Source organism: Zootermopsis nevadensis, unplaced genomic scaffold (genome assembly GCF_977971745.1).
Source record: "Zootermopsis nevadensis isolate Lab colony 2312 unplaced genomic scaffold, Znev_1.0 Znev_ptg000029l, whole genome shotgun sequence".
In the NCBI taxonomy this organism is placed as follows: Eukaryota; Metazoa; Arthropoda; class Insecta; order Blattodea; family Termopsidae; genus Zootermopsis; species Zootermopsis nevadensis.
The window spans coordinates 15221637-15244739 of record NW_028259161.1 but is presented as its reverse complement, the minus strand read 5'-3'; the positions used below and the strand labels follow the sequence as shown (position 1 = coordinate 15244739).

The following is a 23103-nucleotide window of genomic DNA, read 5'->3' as shown; positions in this document are numbered from 1 at the left end:
AGCTCACCCATTTATAATCTTGTTCGTTCACCCGACTTTGTTGTTGATATTAATTAAAAATTAAATATTACCTCCAGTTAAAAAACGACCAGTCTTCAAGTAATTCTACGTCAACCCTGATATAACCATATGCTTTGCCGCTGATTGTAATCTGGAGAAAGTGTCCAAATCCTGTCCTATCACCCACTTTATAATCAAAATTAAAGAAAGAGAGGGGAAATTTCCAGTCCGGCCACAAATAAACAATTTTACTGGAGAATTTTCCCCTAATTCGAAACTTCCAGTCTATGGGGTTTAGTGAGTAGTGAGGGCCATTTCTTCGGGATTAAGTGTCCGGAACGTCACGCTAACAATTCATCTCCATCTGGCGCCAAGGTTAAAAATGTACGTATCTTTACCTCCACTTCGCCATTCGTTTTCATGCTTACTTAACACACGGACACTCTTCATTTGTTAATACTGTGAATAACCTGGAACTTGCCAGATGGCACTATTTCGCAGCTGACTACTTATTTAGGAAATAATAATAGCATGTACACAGTTCAGTGAAGAAAATAATAGAGCAAGTGCCACCTGTGTTCAAACAGCATCAAGTTTTAAAGGGATAAGTTCGCCTGCGTGCACATTGGCGTGAGAATGACATATTGCACCTGGAAAAGGGTCCTTACGCAGCTACGGACTGGAAGCCATAATTTGGTTGGTTCGTACGAATGTTCACGAAGCTGTATCAACTGCAGTGAGCAGGAGAGGACAGAGAAGAAAGTTTTCGTGGCCGAACACCTAGATAGCCGTCGATCGATTGCGGTAATAGAGGGAATAGCAGTCTTCAGCTCACTGATCGTAAACAGCTTGCGAAATCTTATTCCATTTAATGTAACAAACGATGTTTACAAGAAACTGTTTAAATCATTAAAGAACGAAGGACCTAAAAATATCTCATATTAGATGGGTAGATGACGTAGTCTTGCATCGGCCTACACGGTCAATCAAGAAGAGAGGAGGGGAAAAGAGAAATAAAGACAAGGAAGAGAAGGAAGAGAAGTGACTGGGATAAAATATATTGTGACTTAATCAGTGATCACATTGTGGGTTCATACTCAAGCCGGATCTCTTGCACACTACCATAGTTGTGATTACAACTACAATTACAATTAATTTGCCTCCATGACCTCCCATTGCATTCTGTAGAGCCGTCATACTAGCGCATTACAATGGCTACATGATGGCCTCCATACCTGCCTAATACTACTAAGTAATATGGCGAATATTTTGTTGAACAATGTGGAGTGACTGTATAAGCCATCACTGCATACGGAACATACCTGCCCCAATTCCTGGCATCCTTATTCACAAAATGCGACAACATATCTACTAATAATTTATGCATTCGTTCACACTTCCCATTAGCCTGAGGTCGTTAACTACTTGTTTGCAATTTCTGTATTTTGAGCAATCTACATGTCTCTTGCATTAATGTTGAAACGAAAGAAGTTCCTTGGTCCGTTAGTAATTTATTTGGTACTCCGAACTGCGTTATAATTTTTGTCACAAATACTTGTGCAATACTTTCCTTATCCTAGGAATCAGAATGGTCTCACAAACCCTCGTAAAGTGATCTACAAATGTCAGAAAATATTTATTTCCTTAATCTGTTACCGGAAGTGGTCCTACCACATCTAGAGACAAAACGTCTACAAACTCACTAGCCTTTAAGCTTTCTCCTAGAGGCGCGTATGTTCTCTGGCTTGTTTTCCATTTTGCGCATGCATCACATGCTGACATCCCGACCCAAAGCTTCCCACCAATACTTGTGTTTAATAAAGTTGATCCTCCTTGCCACCCCTTGGTGAGCAGTGAACGGCAAATCATGAAAACACTTTAATAGGGGAGCCCACGGCAGAACGGGAAACTTAATCTTTTTGGTATGTGGAAGGGACGATAACAAAAACAAACACATGGATTTATTGTACATTCTAAATTTATAACGAGTTATTAGTTAAGTTGTAAGAGTTACAGTTTTTTAATTTTTTTTAAATGTCACTTGCCCCATTTTGCTCCGTGCCTGGGGCAAGACTGGGTGTGATTGATACATGTTTGAAAAAGTTGTAAGAAAACAGATTATGGAATAATTATTACATATGATGAAAAAATTATAAAGTATGCAATGTAAGTTCTCAAAATAGGCTACAAAAATGTCGAAACTTTACACATTTTAAATCTACTTAGGCGTAACACAGACGGCACACATGTGCACATCTTCATCATCGTGACTATCAACACCTTGACATGAGTTATGGTCCATCTCAAGCAAGACGAATACCGGATCCACCCTTCAATAGACTGCGAATGGACGTCGCCACATTACAGGCACTAGTCATCTTGATTCTCTTCTCGACTTTTACTTGAAGATGAGAGTCATGGCGGTCGTTTAGGCCTGCTGGTCTTGTTTTGTTTTTTTTGGTTTAGAGGGTTTTTCTAAAATCTGTTTTTTTCTATTGATTTGTTTGCAACTTTTCGTTGAGATTCCTTTGATTTTGCCTTGTATGGTGATAATGTTAAGGTTGCAGTTGTTCCTATCTTTCGTGAGCTTCGTTTATTACCTTGCGCTACTTTTGGTACTGGCAAAATACATTCAGGAGACAGTTTTTGGAAGCAAGTGGTTGCAGCTGTTGGAGTTTGTGTTCCAGCCGCCATATTTGATGTTGCAGTTGATAAATCAGCTGTTGTAATTGATGTCCCAGTTGCTGCATGTGGTGCCATAACTGTTGTTGTCGGTTCAGCTGCCTCATTAAGTGTTCTAAGTGCTTCAAGTGACCTTTCGGACGCCACAGAATTATCTCGTACAGACAAACATTCGGGCTGAGACCCATCATTGATAGGAAACTGGGAGCTAGAAGCACCAAGCTGAATATCAGTTGTGGTTACTGGAAGAAAATCTGTTTCTGTGAAGACGTTCACATCCACTGGCCATATACCTGTTCTACGGAAGCCATTAATTGCAGTCAACATCGTTGCTGCTTGCAAATATGCTGCTCCAAATAAAGAGGCTATCTGGAAAAGTGGGACAACGCGCCCTGGATGACTTCGTAGCCACTTCCTCACTTCATCTTCATAATATTTACTCAACGGTTTCGTGAAAGCCACGTCTAACGGCTGTAGTTTATGGGTGCAGTGCGGAGGAAAGCAAAGCAAAACAACACCCTTCTCTCTCGCTAGATCAATCAAATCAATGCTCTTTGTGTGTGACGCATGGCCATCCAACAGTAGGAGCACTGGTGACTCTTTCGATGCACCTGAGAAGGCAACAAAATTTCTGAACCAAGACAAAAATGATTCCTTCTGAATCCACCCCGTTTCGTGCACTTCGACCCAGGATCCAGGGGGTAGTCCGACGAGAAACTCTTGTCGCATGCGCTTTCTCGGGAAAATCAACATAGGAGGCATGTAGACGCCAACAGCAGAAAAGCATATTTCTGCAGTGATTGTTTCACATCTCTCAGCTAATGTGATCGTACCAACCTGGCGCCTTCCTTTTAAAGCGACAATGCGAGAATGGCCTTTTGGATTTACAGTGATTCCTACTTCATCAACATTGTACATTTTGCCTGGCGAAAATTGGTATTTCTGCACAACGTCTGTTAAGAGAGAAAAGAAATTTGAGACAGCCACTTTGTTAAAGCCCATGGCACGGGCAGCCGATGTTGATTCTGGCTTCCTGAGTGAAATTTCTGGATGCCGAGTCATAAAACCTTTCAACCAGTCTTCGCCTGCCATTTCCTCTTCTTTATTAAAAGGATTGTCTCGATCATTTCGCAAAGCGAGCTGAAATGCTAAGGATCGTAATTCTTTAGCAGTTAATCCAAACAGTTGCTGCTCCATTTTCACTAAATATTCCACCAGTTCTTTTTCCTGATTTTTGTCGAAAACGCACTTAAATCGCCCCATTTCTTTGGAGATACCACAGCCCGGATTCTCCCTTTCCTTCTTCACATATCTCTCTAAGGTTGTCTGAGGTACAGCAAATTTATTGGCGGCTTTCTTACATCCCATTTCACCATTCACTACTGACAAAACAGCTTCTTTCATTGACTGTTCTGACCATTGTTGTCGATCTAACGTTCTCTTATAATCGCGAACCATCTAGTAAAATAAATAAGACAATAAAATTAGAGGAAACAACAGAAGTAAAAACACTCTGGGCAAAACGTGGTGCTCCGAGTATACCCTTACAGGTTAGGATTGTCCCACCAAAAATGACATAATGAAAATAAATGAAAACATTGTGTTTAAGACTTTGAAGAAAACACCTTGTAAAATGCATCATTTAAGAAAGTGGATATGAATAATGAATAGAACGTACCTTCACTAGAAGTTGCGGAAATTTACAAAATCTAGGAGCAAAATCCAGCGTGGGTGATTATTTCAGAAACTTTAACCACAAGATGGCGCTGACTGACATGACGTGATCCTGTGCAGTATGCTATTGAAATTTCACCCGGTCCCGATAGATCGCAGCGCATTCCAGACGAAATAAAGCCGATACCCGTGGCCCCGTCCTGCCCCCGGCTCCCCTACTTCTGAAAGCATTGATCGTGAGATCACAACAAGGTGTTGCCATTTCATCCCCTCATAGTATAAGACACCATCATCTTTATAACCTTTATCATGCGTGACATACTTATGACACAATACGTCTCCTTCTTGAGCGTTTTTAATTACCTCTTTCACCAAGTAGTTTTCCACCACATTAACATGCCGTGACAACGGCGTGGTACATCTTCGAATTCGGTCGATGCTCGACTGTAAAATCATACTCGGATAATTTGTTCTCCCATCGAATAAGTCTAGAACTAGGATCTTGCAAGCTCAATAACCATTTTAATGCACGGTGATCCGTGTATACCGTAAACTTGCGGCCGTATAGATAACATCGGAACTGTTCGGCTGCAAATATTAAAGCCAATAATTCCAATTCAGTGACACTATACCTTGACTCAGTCTGATTTAATTGCCTACTGCAATAAGCAATGGATCTCTCTGCTCCATTACGCATCTGGGACAAAATGGCTCCAATGGCCTTGGTTGACGAATCGCATGTGACTATAAAAAGTTGTGAAAAATCTAGATAAATTAATAACGGTTCAGTACCTAATATTTGTTTAAGTTTGTCAAAAGCCTGCTAATGCTCCAGCTTCCATTCAAATGGTACATTTTCCTAGTTAAATTAAAAAAGGTTTGGCAATCTCCGCAATATTTCGCACGTGTCGTCTATAATAACTATATAATCCAACAAAGGCCAGTAGATCTCTAACGGTTTTCGGTTAGGGGTAGTCCTGTATTCATTTTATCTTACGAGGATCGGGTTCGAATCCACCAGGACTCAAATCCAGGACAGTTTCTGGGGGCTGTGGCCTTTGTTTCTGTAATCTCTGATTTGTAGGTTGTTGGGCCGTGTGGTCTAGTATAATTTAACTGACTTTTGAAAAGAACTTGTTGCTTCCATTATCAGGGCCATAAATGAGCCGTGCGCGAGGTATCAGAATTTAGACTTGGCGCCATTCTTCTTTCGTGCTTAATTTCCGAGATACAGAAACAATCCTCACAGGACTTGAACTCTGGACAATTTTTTCGGGTTTCTGATCTTTCTAAAAGTCTTTCTGGTCTCAAAGAAGAATGCAAAGTTTCGTACAAATCTGTATATCCATTCTCGAGCTATAAGAAGAACCCAATTTCGATTTTATACAGAAAAATATAAGGAGATTAAAATATATAATAAAATTCAGGTCAATACACAAACTTTATTTAGATGTTAAAATTTAAAATTTAAATGTTAAAATTTAAAATTTAAATGTTAAAATTTAAAATTTAAATTTGCGCCATTCATCACTATAACGATGTTACAATAGAGCGCCTTCATTCACTTCACTACATGTTTCGATGTAAAGCATCATCTTCAGGTGTTGTCTTTTAAAACTACTTTGTATTATAATGCATGTCTTTCAATATATTCGTCCGTTTTGTTCATTATTGTAGCATGTGTTCCGTTGATCCTCCCGTTTTACGCATCTTATGTTTGTTTTGATTATTCATAAGTCGTGTTGTGTGGTGTGTCTACGTCTGCTCGGGTTGACTGTCTGTTCAGAACACAAAAACATCAGTGCAGATTGAATTACTTACAGCGGCTGATGAACTTTTTACAAAGCTTCAATTCCACTTAATTCCCCATCATCTTCTTCTGCAACTTCTTCCTCCCTCTCCTCTTCCTCACTACTGCTACAACTGTTGGTATCATTGTCGTCTCATTTCTGTAACGACTTATATTTCTCAAATATGAGTCTTGCTGCACGAATATCATCCTTTTCGATGAGAACTTTTCTATTACTTTCCGATTTCCTCCACATGAAGCCTAAATCTCTAATTATTTTCCAAAGAGCCCACTTCCCACCACTGAAGTTAATCTTTTTTTCTTAATTACTGCCAACAACAATTTTAAAGTAGGACACTCGCTTTGTGTAGTGTGAAATTCGTTAATCGTTCTTCGAATTACATACTTGTCAAAATCATGTACATCAGTTTTAATGTGATTCAACATCTGGGTTTGGTAAATTTGTTTAAGATGAACGTTTCTTTCCAATTTCGTCTGTAGTGAGAAGAATCTCTTCTCCGCCTCCTGTCGGTTGTTGGGTACAGTGACATTTTCTTTCCTGGGAAACGAAACCACTCTTCTCTGATCCTCGAGACAGAATGAGGCAGCAAACTCTTGAAGTAAAGCCGAATCCTTGGTTTTCCATGATGCCTATGGTTTCCAAGTCCCAGAAGCGTCGTAAGATATCTTCAGAGGGCGATGATGTGTTTAGTTTCACGTAGTTGACCGTTAGAGTGTTTACTGTGATGCCTGATCTGTTTCCTCAAAGTACCCAACCCAATTTAGAGGGAATTAGCACGACGGATGACGTGAGACGGATTGGCGAAGCGTCCTTGACAATTTTCCAATAGTTATCTCCGCCGATAATAATCTCGATGGGAAGGTCTTCCGAGTCATTCTTTGGGTCAGCTAACTGAAGTTTACGCGTGTGACTCAGCATCCTCACATCGTGTGGTACAGTCGGGTGTGGAGCAAGGAGTGGAAGCTCTCGAATGCAGTAAGAGAAATGGTGGAAGATCCCTTTCATATCAAACCGGACGCGTCTGCGTTGACTTGAAGTGGCAGATGACGTCTCAAAGGTCGCAGGTCAAAGGTCAAAGGACACATAGGTCGCGACACTCCATCACGTCTAGTTTCAAGTCGTCTATAACGGACCTTGCGATAAAACTGGACTAGCTCCCACTGTCTAACACGCAGCGAGAAAGTTTGCTTAGTCGTGTGTGTCCAGTAACCCATACTCGCGCATTTTGTAAGTAAGTAAAGTCTGGGGAGATAACATCTATCTTGCCGACTGAAGTAGAGGCGAGCTGATTTACCGGGGAAACAGTACTCGCCGTCTCAATACAAATGGCTCTATGGTGGTTCCTCTTGCATCTTGAACATGAGGCCTTGCCCTTCTAACGCCATGTCCTCGATTCAGGCATAGGAAACAGCGGTTAGCTGCCTTAAGTCTCTCAATACGATCATAACCATCGCTCACCGTCTGACAGTCTTGGGCCCAATGAGTACGGGATTCGCAGAAGACACAAAATGGTTTGATTTCTCCTTTACCCTTTCGTGTGGATTTGATGTGCTTGGAATTAATGTGAGGCGTCGCTGCAGTGGGTGTGAAGTTGGAAGTGCATCGATAGTCTCCGCGAATCTTCTGCGCAGTAAGAATTCCATCCACCTTCTCTCCCAGAAATGCCATCAGTTTTATAACATCTCCTTCCGAAAGTTCCTGCCTTTTGACATGGACAATCCATCTTTGACACATATCTGGAGGGAAGGCACGAAGTATCTTTGGAGTTAGAACCCTACCGTACCCGCCGACATCCTCGCCCAGAGCACGGAGCGCTTGAATACGACGGTTACATTCCAAGAATGTATAGTTCAGTGCTTCGGGCGTTGCAGAGTGAATAGGTCTAGATAGCTCTAGATAGTCCAGATGTGCTTGTATAATGCGGTTGCGGTCACCGTAGCGAGTGTGAAGGATTTTCTTTGTCTCCTCATATGTACTGGCAGTTATGGCGATCCCGTCCACTAGCATCTTCGGTTCGTCTTCCAGGTACCCTCGTAAGAACACGTGTTTGTTTATGGTAGAGAGGGACGGATCTTTATCAATGGATGATTCCAATTGTTCCCAAAAGCGGGACCAGGTCTCGACGTCCCCGACGAACGGCTCAAGCTTAATGGGAAGGAGTTTCACAGAGTGAGTGACTGCTGGATATGTGTGGGTTTGTGGCGGCTGAGAGACGCTTAACTGGGATGTTGAGGCTGCAAGCTTGCTATCCGTGTAGCCTTCTGAATGGCACGTTTTCTCTTGTCAACATATTCTTCACAATTCTCCACATCAGCTTCATATTGATCGTCGGACAGAAGATCGTGAATGGCGTCGTCCAAGACAGTGAGTTTATCCAAGGTGTCTTGGAGACGACCCCGGAAGTGTTCGAAGTCGTCTGTGGAATTGTCCTCAGTAAGTCCATTAATGATAGTGGAAAATCGGGTAGCGTTGGCTCTCTCTCTGGTACGTCTTCTCTTGAAGTTATGTAGGGTCGTAGCTGAATCTGATGTACTGGACATTCTTTAGGATGTTCCTTTTAAATTTAAAATTCGAGGTAGTGCAAGTATCGTCGGTCCTCCTGGTATCACACGGCACGTGTAAATACCATACGTGTTGTTAGTGAACTGTATTACCAATTACTGCTTCCCTAGCGTTGCGTGAGGAATGTTTTCTTGTGAACAGCTAAAGTTGCCGCTGCGACGTGAAGCTACCAACGTGATGTTTCCTTATCCTTCACCTCTCGTCTTCTTCTACCGTCACAGCGATTTCCAGTCTTTCTTCCCGGGTTTCGGCACCAAATGTTGCGCACACACTGATATTCTGAAACGTTTCTACCAGCACAAAGTTATCTAGTCCACGACGCACTTCTTCTACAAGCGATTCACAGCTTAGCTCTTTTCGCAATAACGAAAGCGGATTGTTGACGCCATTAATGATGCAACAATGTCAATAAACACACACAACAATGCCACACACAATACGTCTAAACAGCTCGAGAAGGGAAGATACTCAATTCCCAACACCATTGTACAGGAGGCTGGGTGGGCTCCAGAGCCGGTCTGGACGCAGAGGCTAGAGAAAAAATTCTCTGCCCACGTCGGGGATCGAACCCCGATTCACAGACAATACCAACCTCAAAATCAAAACATGCAGCGACTTCGTAATTGGTTCCGACGAAGTAAAAGGTACTTGGTGTTATGTTGTTCAAGTAACTCTACTCGTCACCGACAGATACCGCGAGCATTACGTCTAATTTCGAAACAAACAGCGTGTCACTCAACAATGGAATTCATGTTTGTTTCTCCAACATAACTGTTGTCAGTCAACAACTTCGTTTTCATAGCAACACTCTATCTACAAAATGGAGCGAGGCAAGAACAACATTCACAATAGAAATGGATTTATAAAACGATTCAACATTTATGAATTTTTATCCAGGATGCGGAAATTTCTGTGTAAATGGTGCAGACGATCCTTCATCACTGGGGTAAGTAACAATGGACAAACAGTTTTCGGCGGTACTAGCAAATTTAGAATTCCCAATTTATGTAAGCTGCCTGCCACAAAAGAAAGATGGGACTTTGCATACGTAAACATCATATCCGTGAAGCAATTATTTACAGGGACATACTATTACATGTAGAATTTATTGGCATGTTTATATTCAAACTTATCCTCACGACAAACTCACATCGAACAGACTTTACGCAGACACTATTTGTTCTTTCAAAATTTTCTTCTTCTGTGGCTATCCGGTCCGTATTCGGTCCATGGCCTCCTCAATTCTCCTCTTCCATTCAGTCCTATCCTCCGCTGCCTTCTTCCAATTTCTAAACCTCAGGAGCAGTGTGGCATCCGTTTGAACTGCATCCTCCCATCTGTTCCTGCGTCTTCCAACCGGTCTTCTTCCTCCAACACTTCCTTTGAATACCATCTTTGGAATTCGGATGTCCTCCATCCGAATCAGGTGACCTGCCCATTGTAGTCTCTTGAAATTTTATAAATTGTGACAATGGTATGTCTTTACATAATTTATAGATTTCATGATTAGTCTTTATCCTCCATTCACCTGCTTCTTGTGTTGGGCCGAAAATTTTCCTCAGGATTTTCCGTTCAAACAGATCCACTTTATCTGCTACATTCTGGTTGAGTGCCCATGTTTCACTCCGGTATGATATTATGCTACGGATGAGAGTTTTATATAATGTGATTTTCACTTTCTTGTTTATTCTATGGAATTTTACCAGTGGTAATATCGAGAAATATGCTTCATTGGCCGCTTGAATTCTGCTTTGTATTTCTACCATTTGCTCATTTTTATTTGTTATGCATACTCCCAGGTATGTGAATCTTTGCACCACTTCTATTTCATGTTCCTTGATCTTTATAAGATGGTCTAATGATCTTCTCCTTCTTGTTTGTATCTAGGTTTTTGTTTTCTTTCCCTTTCTCGCCTAGCACTTCAACTACTTCTTTGACTGATCTTAATGATCTTCCCAAAATATTTATGTCATCCGCATACCATTCTATTTGTACCATTTTATATTCCAAAGTGAGTTTGGTGTCTACTGCTAGTTTTCTAATTACATGCTCAAGGGCAAGATTAAAGAGAAGTGGTGCTAAACCGTCTCCTTGCTTGAGGCCTTGATTTATTGCAAGGCTGTCTCCCAGTTGATTTTGTATCTTCACATGTGCTTTGGTGTCTTCCATCGTCATATTTGTAAGTCTTATTAGTTTCCCAGGTATCTTGAATTAGTGCATTATAAGGTTGATTCTAGTTCCATCTATGGAATCATATGCTTGTTGGAAGTCTATAAATATTTGTGTTATCTCTATATTATCTTCCCAGCATTTTTCTTGTATTTGCTGAACAGTATATATTTGATCAATGGTAGACCTGCCTCTCCTAAATCCGGCCTGATATTCTCCGTTATTCTCTTCGGCATATGGCTGTTGCCTATATTTCAGTATGTTTGTAAACATTTTGTATGCCACACATAACAGCGATATCCCTCTGTAGTTTTCACATTTCTATTTATCTCCTTTCTTGTATATAGGACATATTATGCTCTTCTCCCAGTCTTCTGGCATTTGTTCTAAATTCCACTGTTATTAACATACCTCCTCCATTTTTCCAGATTTCAGCTGGTATAAAATCTATACCTGGCGCTTTATTATTTTTTAATTTGTGAATGGTTTCCTTAACTTCTGTTAATGTGGGTGCATGCTGTTCTTCTGTATCTTCTATATCTTGATAGATTATTAATCCTTCACCTGTATCTGTTTCAGTTCCTCCCGTTTCCGAACTATTGAGTAGTTGTTCAAAATATTCTGTCCATCTGGATAGGAATTTTTTTCCATTTCCTAACAGCTCTCCTTTCCTGCCTTTGCAGATATTAGTTCTTGGTTTAAACACTTCTTTTATATTCTTCATTTCTTTGTAGGTCATATATGTGTTACCTATTCTAAATTCCTCATTAATATGACTTATTTTCTCTGTCATGTGTTTCCTTTTCTTCCTGCAACAAGTGTTTTGAGCTTTCGTATTCAGTTCTTCTAATTCTTGTTTCTTTTTCCTGGTTCGGCGTTCTAAATATGCTTGATAAGCTTTATCTCTTTCTTGAATGTCTTCTCGGCTTTCTTCATCAAACCATTCTTTCTTTTTATTAAATTGTACTGTGCCGAGTGTGACCTTTGCTGTTTCTTCAACACTCACTTTAGGTCTTCCCCATGTCATTTGATATATCTTGTGGTTGATGCAATCCCACGCTTTCCAGTTTTCCTTCTAAATTGGTTAAGAAGGTTTTCCTGATCTTCTTATCTTCTAGCTTACTAATATTTACTTTTTGCACTGTCTCTGTACCATTATTTGGAAGTCTCATTGTCCTTCCCCTGAAGACTGTTTTAACTAAACAGTGGTCAGTCCCACAACTTGCTCCTCTATATGTTCGGACATTTAATACACTTGTACCTCATCTCTAGTCTATTAACACATGATCGATTTGGTTGTTGGTTATTCCATCTGGTGATCTCCATGCATATTTATGTATTTGTTTCGTAGGGAAGAAAGTAGAGCTGATTATCATGTCTTTTACTAATGGCTGAATCAATGAGTCTTGGGCTATTATCATTGGACGTGACATGTAGACTTTGTTTTCCTATTGTCCCTTGGTATATTTCTTCCTTACCAATCTGTGCATTTATATTGCCCACTATCATTTTGGCATAATTAGATGGTGTGCTAACTATTATCTGCTCCAGTTTATTATAAAACTTTTCTTTTATTGCTTCATCCTTATCCTCTGGAAGTGCGTACGTATTTATGATAGACAGATTGCACAACTTGGTTCCAATCCTTATTTTGCATAGTCTTTCGTCTATGGGTTGGAATTCCATCACATTTCCTTTAAATCTTTTGTCCACTATGAAGCCTACCCTTGCCTCTCTATTTCCTTTCTTCTTACCACTGCTCTAGATAGTGTGCGTTTTGTGTCCCATATTTCCTCATTTGTCCATTCTTTCAAAATCTACAAAATAATATTCCGAACGTTGCGTATTTTTAGAAATTTTACCATTTCAGAACCCCCTTTCTAGCGTTTAGGATGAAGGCAGCTGACATAATATTCACACCATGTTTCTTGCAAACCGTTTGTAAGGGACACGAAGAGTACTTAATGATTTTGCAGCCTTCAGTTTTACTTAGCAAAGTAAAACATGTTAAAAACTGTTTTTAATGATGTGCAGCTTGATGTTGGGATTTGTTAAACTAGAAGGGACTTAAATTTTGATACTTCCACTCATTTCGGTTTATATGAATGTCCAAGATGTTAAAAGGTTCAGATTTTTATAACACGTTCGAATTTAATGGTTGATATTCTCTTTACGTCTGCAACAGCTTGCTCCTTAACCAGACTGTCCACCGACCAGGAAATAACAATATTGGAGGAATATGATTAACGATGATCTATATAAATTGGGCTGCTTAGCAAATATTGTTAGACTACAAAAATGGATGGAAAGTGTAGCAAATTTGGAAGACCTTGTTGTTCACAAAGGATTCAGAACCTACTAAAATTACAGCTTAACTGGACTGAGTGTGCGAATGTGCACTAGTTTCGCCTGGTATATAATGGACACCAGTAGCGGGATATTTTAGATAGAACATAGCGTGGATTTAGTTTAGGTTCATATTTATAGTGTTGCCTAAATTATGGTCCATCATAAATTGGAAAAAAATAATAAAACCCTCATAGAACGTTCGGGCAAAAAACAATCTAACAATCGATATGTATTTATTTTAACTTCTTTCTAAAAAGAATGTGTATACATCACAGCGATCCTATTTTCTCACGTTCTTTATACGCTCTGTGTCAGGCTTAAATATCTCTTTTTCGTGGTTTCGAATCTATGACATGTATTCTGGCCATAAAGTCTCTCATAAATTGTATACAACATCAATTGTGCAGTTTAAGTAAGAAACTTTCGAAATCAGTTGCATTAACGTTGTAGCAGTGCAGTGAGCTGTCCATCATCAAAGAGCTCGAGAGAAAAGTGAACGAAGCAGCATTCCCAGATTAAGCAAATGTTCAAAGAATGTGCTGAAACACGCATTTTCTAACCTGAAACAACAACAGAAATGACATTAAACCCTGCCCAGTAACAACTTAGCTCTCCGGTAGAATTCATAAGACTAAATTAAAAACGCGTGTAAGAACACATTAGTGAGGAGAATATTTGAAGTGCGTGGGGTTGGGGAGCTGAGAGAGTTGTATTATGAGGAGCTGCATCCTTTTTACTCTTGTTCAGATAATATTAGAATTATGAATCAAGCAGAATAAGATGGATGGGACATGTAGTACATATGAGGGAGTTTGGAAATTCTTAGGACAGTCGAGATTATTTGTGAGACGTGATATATAATGAGAGGGTAAGATTAACATAGATCTGACAAGACACGTGGATTTGCCGGGATTTATCTGACAGAAGACAGCAGTGCTGAACGTTTGTTAATGAACGTGCGGATTTATTATAAAAATTTGTGATTTGTCGTCGTCGCCAACCTATTTTTAGCCATCTAATTTGTAGTCAACCAATTTGTAGCCAAAAAATGACATGATCAAAAAAACATTTGTTTACTCACTATTGTTGTATTCTATTTATAATAGAACACAACAATTTGATTTGTCGTCGCCGCCAACCAATTTGTAGCCATTTGTTTACTCGGCATTGTTGTGTTGGCATACCAACAAAACAATGCCGAGTAAACAAATGACGCTCAGACCTATTTTAGAAATGAAGAAAAGTGAAAGAAGACGTTATCAACTATTTGAAGTACCAAAACCAACAAGGGAAGCTTATACTAATAATGCTATTCATTCAAGTTAAAATACTCATTCAATATATTAAGATTACAAAAACTATTACGAAAACTGACTTTATGATCTATTTGCAAGGGTGGGGCTGGACGTAGAAAGTTGACTGACCAATAACAGTTGGCATCTGAACAGCGACGTAAAGAACAAAAACATCAGACCTATTTAACAGAAGAGAAAGAAACACTGAAAAACGAAGTATTAAATATCAACAGAAATTGATAGACGAAAGGAGCTCTGAAAGGAGCGCTTTGCGCTAGTTTAATAAAAGGCATGGCATTTTTTGAGCTGAGCGACTTCTAGCTTTCGAAGGAAGGCTGTAATCGATTGAGTTTGTTACTTCACATTTCTTGTGTACTTGCATTAGGAACTTCTCTAGGATGTCCTTGAACATAGAAGGGCTCGAAGTTGGCGGTCTTAATTTGCCTCTTTTGCCTATACGAGAATTGTTACATTACAACAATTTCGCATGCGGTGGTACTTAACAAACCAGTGTTTCAATCTCTGGTGCACTGTGATCATTCAGTGTTTACATAAATGTTAGAGAATACTAGTTAAACATATTTACATAATATTATAGACCGTAAAATGCTATATAAGAATCTTCAAACATCGTCAGTGTAATGACTACACATGCGATATTTCAGTGTCTCATGCGCCTATGATTTTTTCCTTTTTGCAGAACTGCTTTTCATATGAGAGACAGGAAGATGAAGATAGCGACCTCAGGTATGTGAACTACACTAATCTAAATGCCAGAGTCATGGTTATAAACAAGAAGTGCATCATCTGATTAGGCTAATGGCTCATATGTACTGAATTTCACAATTACCTAATCGAATGTTTCTACCAAATGGCAAATAAGAACAAAGTTTCTCTTGGAGACAGAACTCCAAAAAAATATAGAATTCATACTTTTGGAAGGTTAGTCATAGATGTGTCTAAGATAATGGCGTGTAGTACAAAATAGTAAGCACTTGAGATTTGCCCCTGAAAAGTAAAACCGTAGGATATTTGTTGTAAATTTATGCACAAGGTTGTCAAACAAATATATGTGTATCAGCTCTTCCCAGAACATGTCAAAAAACTAAATATATCTCACTTGGATATATAACTCTAGGAAAATTATTGTCGTTTTTATATCCCGAAATATAGACAAAAGTACTTCCTGAAAGTTATTCGACCAGTTGTGAAAGTGGTGAATACGTAAAAATATTCTGCTTTTGGAAAGTCAGCACCGAAAAACACGTAGATTCTTCCCTATTTAATAAATAAAGCACAAAGTTGCCAGCAACATTGTTGCGTCGAAGACGAAACGTGTCGCCCTCGGTAGTCTAGTGGTAGCGTGTTTGCCACTGGAACCAAGTGTTGCGGGTTCAAACCCGACCCAGGTCGATGGATTGTTAAGGGTAATGAAAATTAGCCTGACTTCCTTCAGAGGGGAAGTAAAGCCGGCGGTCCCTTGCCGTAGATTTACGAAATGTTAAAGAACCTTATGAGTATGCACGAGATGTTTTGTACGCAAAATTCCGCGCCCATTTCTTTCCAATAAGTCCCCACTAAATGTCTAAAACTAGATTCGAAAACTCCGAAAGGAAGCCCTTATGCTCCATATAGGAGAGAAATTGGTATAAGAAGAAGTATAAACGTTTCCTTTGTGAACCACTATCCCTATTTTCGATAACATGCATTTATAACATACTCGATGCTTTAAAATTTTCTTTCAGTACATTCAATAATGCTCATGTGTAAAATACTTGACGTTTTTAATTCTATATCAATATCTTATAACTGTTGCTGGTTTAACGACGTTGTAATATGTAATTAATTCTGTTATTTCTTTCTTAAATGGTGTATTGTTTCATAATATAAGGCATGCAATATTACAAAGTAAATGCCTTTTCATGGAATAACGAAATAATCAGTCCATACAAGATACGTAACAGTTTTAGATTTGTAAATGTAAGCATAAATAAGAAATTATACTGGATATGTTTTTTATTCCCTGTTAAATTTCATAGAGTATCGATGCTATTGTAATATTAGAAATTAATGGGATAAAACTTGTTTTAATGCAGGGCTCTGTTAACAGAAGCTTCTGTCTCAGAAACTTCGATGGACATTGAGCTAGAAAAGACTACCTACGGGTACAATGGAAACGACCTGTGCAGTTTCTGCTCGCTATTTAAACAGCGTATAAAAGAGTTAACCGCCAATCTGGCCGTGGTATCAGCCGAGAGGGATGTCTTGTTAAAACGACTAAATCCCTTGAACAAATCCATAGACTGGCTGTCAACTGAAAATGAGGCACAGAAGCGTGAGATTGAAAGACTTCGTGACTCTGAAGAGATAGCGGATGCATTAAGAACTGAATATGCAGCAATAAAATGTGTATTAAATAAATTGAGTATAGGAAATGACAGAGTGGAAATCAGCTTCCGCGATAAATCGCATGTCAGTGCAGAACAATTGCTTGCGATGTGTAGTGAAATGGCTAAGTTATCAGCAGAGAGGGACTCCTTGAAGACAAGTTATGAAGTAATTGCTGAAGAAAATGGTAGCCTGAAGCAACAGCCGTTGGAGATTCTCGAAGCAGATGGTGTGGAGAGCCGAGTAACCGTTTTGAGCAAAACCGTAGAATCGCTGTTATCTGAGAACGAGGACTTAAAACAGGAAGTTAAAAGGTATTCTATCAGAGAAGTTGAAGCTGATATATTAAGAATTGAGTGCAATTCAATAAGAGTTAAAATGGATGAATTGATAACTGAACGTAACAGAATACAAGCTGAATTATGTGAGGATTTAACTATTGAAGAAACTTTACTTGGGATGCGCAAGCAGATAGAAATCTTGTCAACAGAAAGGGACATCTTCAAGACAAGGTGTGCACAAGTTACTGACGTGGATAGTTGTATAGCTAGACAGCAGGCGCAGGACCTTCGTGGTGCAGGAGAGGAAACGATTATGGCCGTAGAGCGGCTGAAGGAACCCGTGCTCTCGCAGTCAACGGAGTTTGAGGAGACACAGGTAAGCTATTTCCTTCTATCCTCTAGAGCAGTGGTATTCAACCTGGAGTACGCGTACTCCCGGGGGTATGCGAAAACATCTTAGGGGGTACGTGAAATTTTAAAAAAAAATACATTATTTTATGATAAACACTGAATAATCAGTAATATAATATATTTTAGATGTAGATTATATACTATGTATAACTTGAATTATACACTAACAACTTGGGGCGTATAAAGTTGGAAGAGAAATTATATCTGGGGCTACGCGAACAAAAAATGGTTGAATACCACTGCTCTAAAAGTCTTCTCTCTTAGGCCTAATTATTCTCCTCAACACCCTGTTCTCAAACAACTGCAATCTGTGTTCTTCCCTCTGAGTGAGAGACCATGTTTCGCACCCATACAAAACAGGCAAAATTATTGTTTTGTATACTTTAATTTTCAGGTTCTTAGAAATCAGACGTGAAGACAAAATATTTTGAACTGAGAAGTAGCAAGCATTTCCGGAATTTAGTCTCCTCCTAACTTCCTCATGAGTATCATTTTGATTTGTTATTGTTGCTCCCAAATATTTGAACTTTGTAACACTTTCAAAGGATTTATTAGCCAGCCTAAGATAATTCTGCCCGCCTGTCTGCTGACGACGAGATACTAACATGTCTAATGTCACCAGTCTCATGAACATTTAAGAGCTGACTAAAGAAATTTTTCCTCCTATTCACAATTATTATTTGATCTGAAAGCAAATTGCCATTATCATCCTTTACCCAATTGGTCTGAGGTTGATATCCTTTCTTAAAGTTATTAATGCCTCTGCACAGGTCTCTGATATCCTTTTCCTTATTATTTGTCTGAAGTTCAGAAATTTTGCCCTTCAGGTATTCCCTTTTCTTATTCTTAAAGATTCTGCTAGCTTTACGTCTCACGTTACATAGAATATCCGCATTTGTTTTGTTTGGGTCCTGCAACCATTGAAATTTTGTTTCCTTCCTTCGATCTATTCATTTTGAACATTCTTCATCAAACCACAGTTTATTTTTCTTTCTCCTGTAGTATCCTAGTTTCTCTTTGGCTGAAATTTTGATGCAGTTTCTGACATTCTCCCAATCCCTGCTGATGTCCACACTTTCATTATCTTCATTTGTCTCTAAAATTTGAAACCTATTCGAAATTTCAAGTTGATATTGTTCCTTCGCCATTGGGATCGTGCCCTCCCCGTCCCATCGCACTTCCTGTACTGCCACTAAGTCTAACTTATAATTCTCTAATTCCCTACTCACTGATTTTAGTGCCCCAGCCTTACAGAGACTCCTAATGTTCTAAGTATCAAATCTCATATCCTTTTTCAATTGCCATGATCGTGCCAAAGAGTCCGTCCTGGTTCAAGGCTTAGTTAATTTTTTTGTAACAATGCTTTTTTACGGTGAAAGGTTGTTAGCCTTACGCCCAACTAGCAAACTGGAGGACCAGGGTATCACTCTTAGTCTAGAGCATTGCCTTAGACCTGTCCGTAAGATTTAGCTGTGGAAGCCCCGGCCGGAATAGCCCTGAGGGTCATTTTAGCACGCAAGCCTCCTCACCCGGCAAATTGCCTTCGACAAGGTAGCTTCTTTTGTGATATCAAATTATTTAATATGTTTTAATATGGCAATTTGTTGCGACTGGTCTTAATGTTTTGTAGATACAACATGAGAAGCGTATCGTCGATGATAGTCAGAACTTGGTTACAAAGAAGAACGTTTTGCGACTTCATGAACAGCAGATTTCCGATTATAAACAGAAGCAGTTGGAACAAAACGACATAATTAAACAAATGCAGTACGAAAATGAGGTTATGCAGGAAAGTATAAGAAATTTGCAAGAAGAGATTACTCAGATTAGTCAGAGAGAGAGGGAGCTAGAAGAAACTATTAAGTACACTGACAGTCAAAATAAGTGGCACTTGCAACGTATCAGAAGCTTGGAACGGGTTATTAGTGACTATAAACAGGCGGATGTGGAACAGAATGACCTTATAACACGTATGGAGAAAAAAAATAAAAATATGTTTGAATATATAAGAAGGCTGGAGTATGATGCTATTGAAGCTAAGGAAAATGTTCTGGAGCAGGAGAACGCTATGAAAGACATGCAGAACGAAAATAAAGAGCTATCAGATTGCATAAAATCTCTGAAGCATGATAATAATTATTACAAAGCTAAACAGCAGGTGGTGGAGGAAGCTGAGATGATTACAGACATGGAAAACGAAAATGGGAAGCTCATGGATTATGTAAAGAAGTTGAAGTGCGACATTAATCATGCCAAGGAGAGAGATCTGGAGAAAGATAATATTGTTAGAGACATGGGAAACCAAATTAAAGAACTGACAGATAGTATCACAGCCATAGAAGAAGATCGTACTGATACGGATTCGAAACCGTCTCCTCATCAGAAAGCTTACAGAATTAGATGATGTGTCATTTTGTAGCAAAACAAATCACGTTTTACCTCAAACAGTCATTTTGGTTCGATGTGATTGCCATTGGTGATACTGCAGACATCCCACCTGAAATCAATTTCTTGCCAAACACGATCCAGCATATCCGGTGTCACTTCTGCAAATGCGGCGGTGATTCGAGCTTTGAGCTCAGTGAGATTGGCAGATAAGGGTGGAACATACACACGATATTTAATGAAACCCCATAAGAAAAAATCGAGAGGTGTCAAATCTGGGGAACGAGGTGGCCATACTATCGACCCTGTTCGACCAATCCACCGACCTGGGAAACGGTTATTGAGGAAATCCCGGACTTCTGTGAGGTACTGAGGTGGTGCGCCGTCTTGCTGGAAGTGATTGCGTCCTTTTTGGTCATCTTCGTCTAACTGTGGTATGAGAAAATTTTCGAGCATATCCAGATACACGATACCATTGATGGTTCTCTCATGGAAAAAGAACGGGCCGTACACTTTAACTTTGCTAAGGGCACAAAACACATTCACCTTTGGGCTGTCACGAACGTGTTCCACAACAGCACTAGAAACACGAGGGCGACCTGGAGATTTGTCATGGCGAACAGAACAACCAGTCTCAACAAAATTCTTGTGCCAAGAGTAAATTGTAGGTCTACTGGGAGGATCCTTGCCATACTAGGTGCGAAAATTTCGTTGAACCATTGTCGCAGATTTCGTTTCTTCAAACCACAGCACACAGCGAGCGCGCTCCGCACCTGTGAAAGTAGCCATTTTCAAATGCACTGCCGCTTGCGCTCGCGGTGACGGAATTCGGTACTACAACACAACGTGAGTCAAACGTGATTTGTTTTGCTGCAAAATGACACCTCAACCGATTCTGTAAGCTTTCTGATTAAATTTCTATACACTTTCAAAGTTGTAAAGTCCTTTTTGAATCACCTGGTAGAATGCAGATACAATCCATTTCTAGCAGCAACAACAGTGCAAGAAGGGCTCCAATAGCAATTTCGTTACCTGCGTAGAATATAAGGTAATAAATTTATTCTATTTACAGTCCTATAGGTTTCAGATACTTGACGTGTGTTGTAACTGCCAAATTCACATTCACATTTTTACCACCTCAAGTATATGCAGAGTAATGCATCGAGATGCTGAGTAACAGAATGTACAGGTTTCATATTTTATTCATCTTCACAGACTACAAGATTTGCGATTATTTAATAAATTACAGCAAACCTGTTCTCAGGACTGCCAGGATTCATTTTTCTATGAACTGTATTTTAAGTATGATGGTATCAGATTTTATATACCTAAGTGTATACCGGGTCAAGATTTTGAGGCACATTTACAGAGACCTAAGAACATGCTATAAGTACTGCAATGGAAATTGAACGTTTCGAATAAGCTGCTTGTTCAGTTACTTAAAGAAGTTGGACATAAAATTGTACCTAGCAATGACATACGTTAACTCACTTGTGCGAAGTGACCAAACATGTCCTTAGATCCTTGCATATGCTTAAAATTCTTGACCGAGATACTTGTTCTTAAAAACGTTTGTCTTGTTAAATAGGCAAGTTGCAATTGAACTTCTTACCACACTTTAAATTTATGTTCTTTATGCAGAGATTTCCAGATAGAAACTACATATCTCATTGTGCAGACTCCAGACTGGCCCCAGTCCAATAGAAATTGTTGGTATCTACGAGCAGAAACAAACCAGCTATGCCCAGCCATAAATAGGAATCCAACTTGGCAGACAATGACCGAAGAAGGCATACAACCCTCTCAACCAGCACAAGGAAACCCAGCCAATTCTCGCTACCAGCCGTGATTAGCTCGTCTCCCAAGATCGCCTGTTACAGTCCTGGTTTTAATAACCAATATCCAAAGACAGAAGGGAAATTTTTGTTTATGTTTAGTTAGGTCAGGCCGCTTATGTTAAACTAGATTAGACTAGTGACGTTCATCGCTTGTCAGAGTCGACAAAGAAAACAACCAGCCGATGGTCCAACTGGTCGACTGAACAACCAGTCGATTACAAAGCTGACTAACAGCCCGACCAATTAAACAAGAAACAACCACCATCCGAGGGGCTGACCGACGAAGGAACCGAAAGAACTGTTGTTTGGTTGCTTATTCGTGATTAAGTACGTCTCCTGTTCAGAGAATCGGCAATGGAATGTAGTAAATACATGTTTGTGCGTATGTATGTTCGCAAGCTTATACAAGATGGCGCACGGAATGATACCCGATTCAAATTTCATGTTTTTATGGATTATATGCTCAATATTACCACCGTTCAGTCGTGTAACATTTGAAACCCAAACGGCTACTTCGCGATCACTCGACGGCCCATATCCTTTGTAATTTTACCACATATTTGGACAATCAAAACCCTGTGATGCATTATTGAAGCAGTTTCTTCTGTGTAGAATTTGAGGTTTTCAAGGCGGTGAGTCTGAAGATGGTTTTCTTCTGCTCTGAAACAGTTTGATTCTTGAGGTAACTCCAGAGGAAGAAGTCGCATAGGCTTACGCCCGGGTCAATTATGCCCACTTTCATGGCAGCTGAGTATCGGCAAGGAATCACACGTGGGCAGAAAGTGTGTGTGAAGTCCAAGACAAAGTGTGCTCTGTGTGGTATAGATCCAATCTTGCATGAACCACTGTGCATGTAACGGCTAATCAGGGTGGCACACAAATGACACCCTATTTGTTTTAAATATGTGCCGTAGCCGTTCATATTTCGGAAGTAACAGGACATTGCGCATATAATCTATTAAGGTTAAGTTTCCATGATTTGTTGTTTGTTTGTAGGTACATATGCACTATTACATGAATATTAAAACCTTTATTTAATCTTTCAATCGGGTATCATTTCGTGCGCCATCCTATATGTATGCATACATGTATGTATGTATGTATGTATGTATGTATGTATGTATGTATGTATGTATGTATGTATGTATGTATAAGAAAATAAAAATCTAACTATACAAAACATAATATATAATAGGGATCTGTAAATTTTAATTTCATTTTCAGTAGCTAAATAAACCTTGAATAAATAAATAAATCG

General features: G+C 39.4%; 3 protein-coding genes across 4 annotated transcripts; 1 reads left to right on the top strand and 2 right to left on the bottom strand.

Moving 5' to 3' along the window:
• Positions 1 to 2443: 2443 nt before the first annotated feature.
• Positions 2444 to 4477, bottom strand: LOC110835487 (uncharacterized). The gene is made up of 2 exons (XM_022075721.2): positions 4361 to 4477; positions 2444 to 4140 (listed from the first exon to the last, which is right to left on the bottom strand). The coding sequence occupies exon 2, from the start codon at positions 4138 to 4140 to the stop codon at positions 2476 to 2478; it is 1665 nt and encodes a 554-aa protein (XP_021931413.1). The 5' UTR covers positions 4361 to 4477; the 3' UTR covers positions 2444 to 2475.
• Positions 4478 to 6194: 1717 nt separating this feature from the next.
• Positions 6195 to 8174, bottom strand: LOC147872275 (uncharacterized). Its single transcript, XM_087357895.1, has 2 exons — positions 7462 to 8174; positions 6195 to 6279 (listed from the first exon to the last, which is right to left on the bottom strand). The coding sequence occupies exons 1-2, from the start codon at positions 8172 to 8174 to the stop codon at positions 6195 to 6197; spliced, it is 798 nt and encodes a 265-aa protein (XP_087214021.1).
• Positions 8175 to 8465: 291 nt separating this feature from the next.
• LOC110835485 (uncharacterized) lies at positions 8466 to 23073 on the top strand. 2 transcript variants are annotated; one of them, XM_022075719.2, is made up of 5 exons: positions 8466 to 8600; positions 15243 to 15289; positions 16639 to 17587; positions 19253 to 21055; positions 21649 to 23073. In XM_022075719.2, the coding sequence occupies exons 1-4, from the start codon at positions 8514 to 8516 to the stop codon at positions 20024 to 20026; spliced, it is 1857 nt and encodes a 618-aa protein (XP_021931411.1). In that variant the 5' UTR covers positions 8466 to 8513; the 3' UTR covers positions 20027 to 21055; positions 21649 to 23073. The 2 variants fall into 2 exon arrangements, with proteins under 2 accessions (XP_021931411.1, XP_021931410.1); XM_022075718.2 differs by lacking the exon at positions 8466 to 8600 and adding an exon at positions 9243 to 9675 and having other exon boundaries at positions 21649 to 23072.
• The last annotated feature ends 30 nt before the right edge of the window (positions 23074 to 23103 follow it).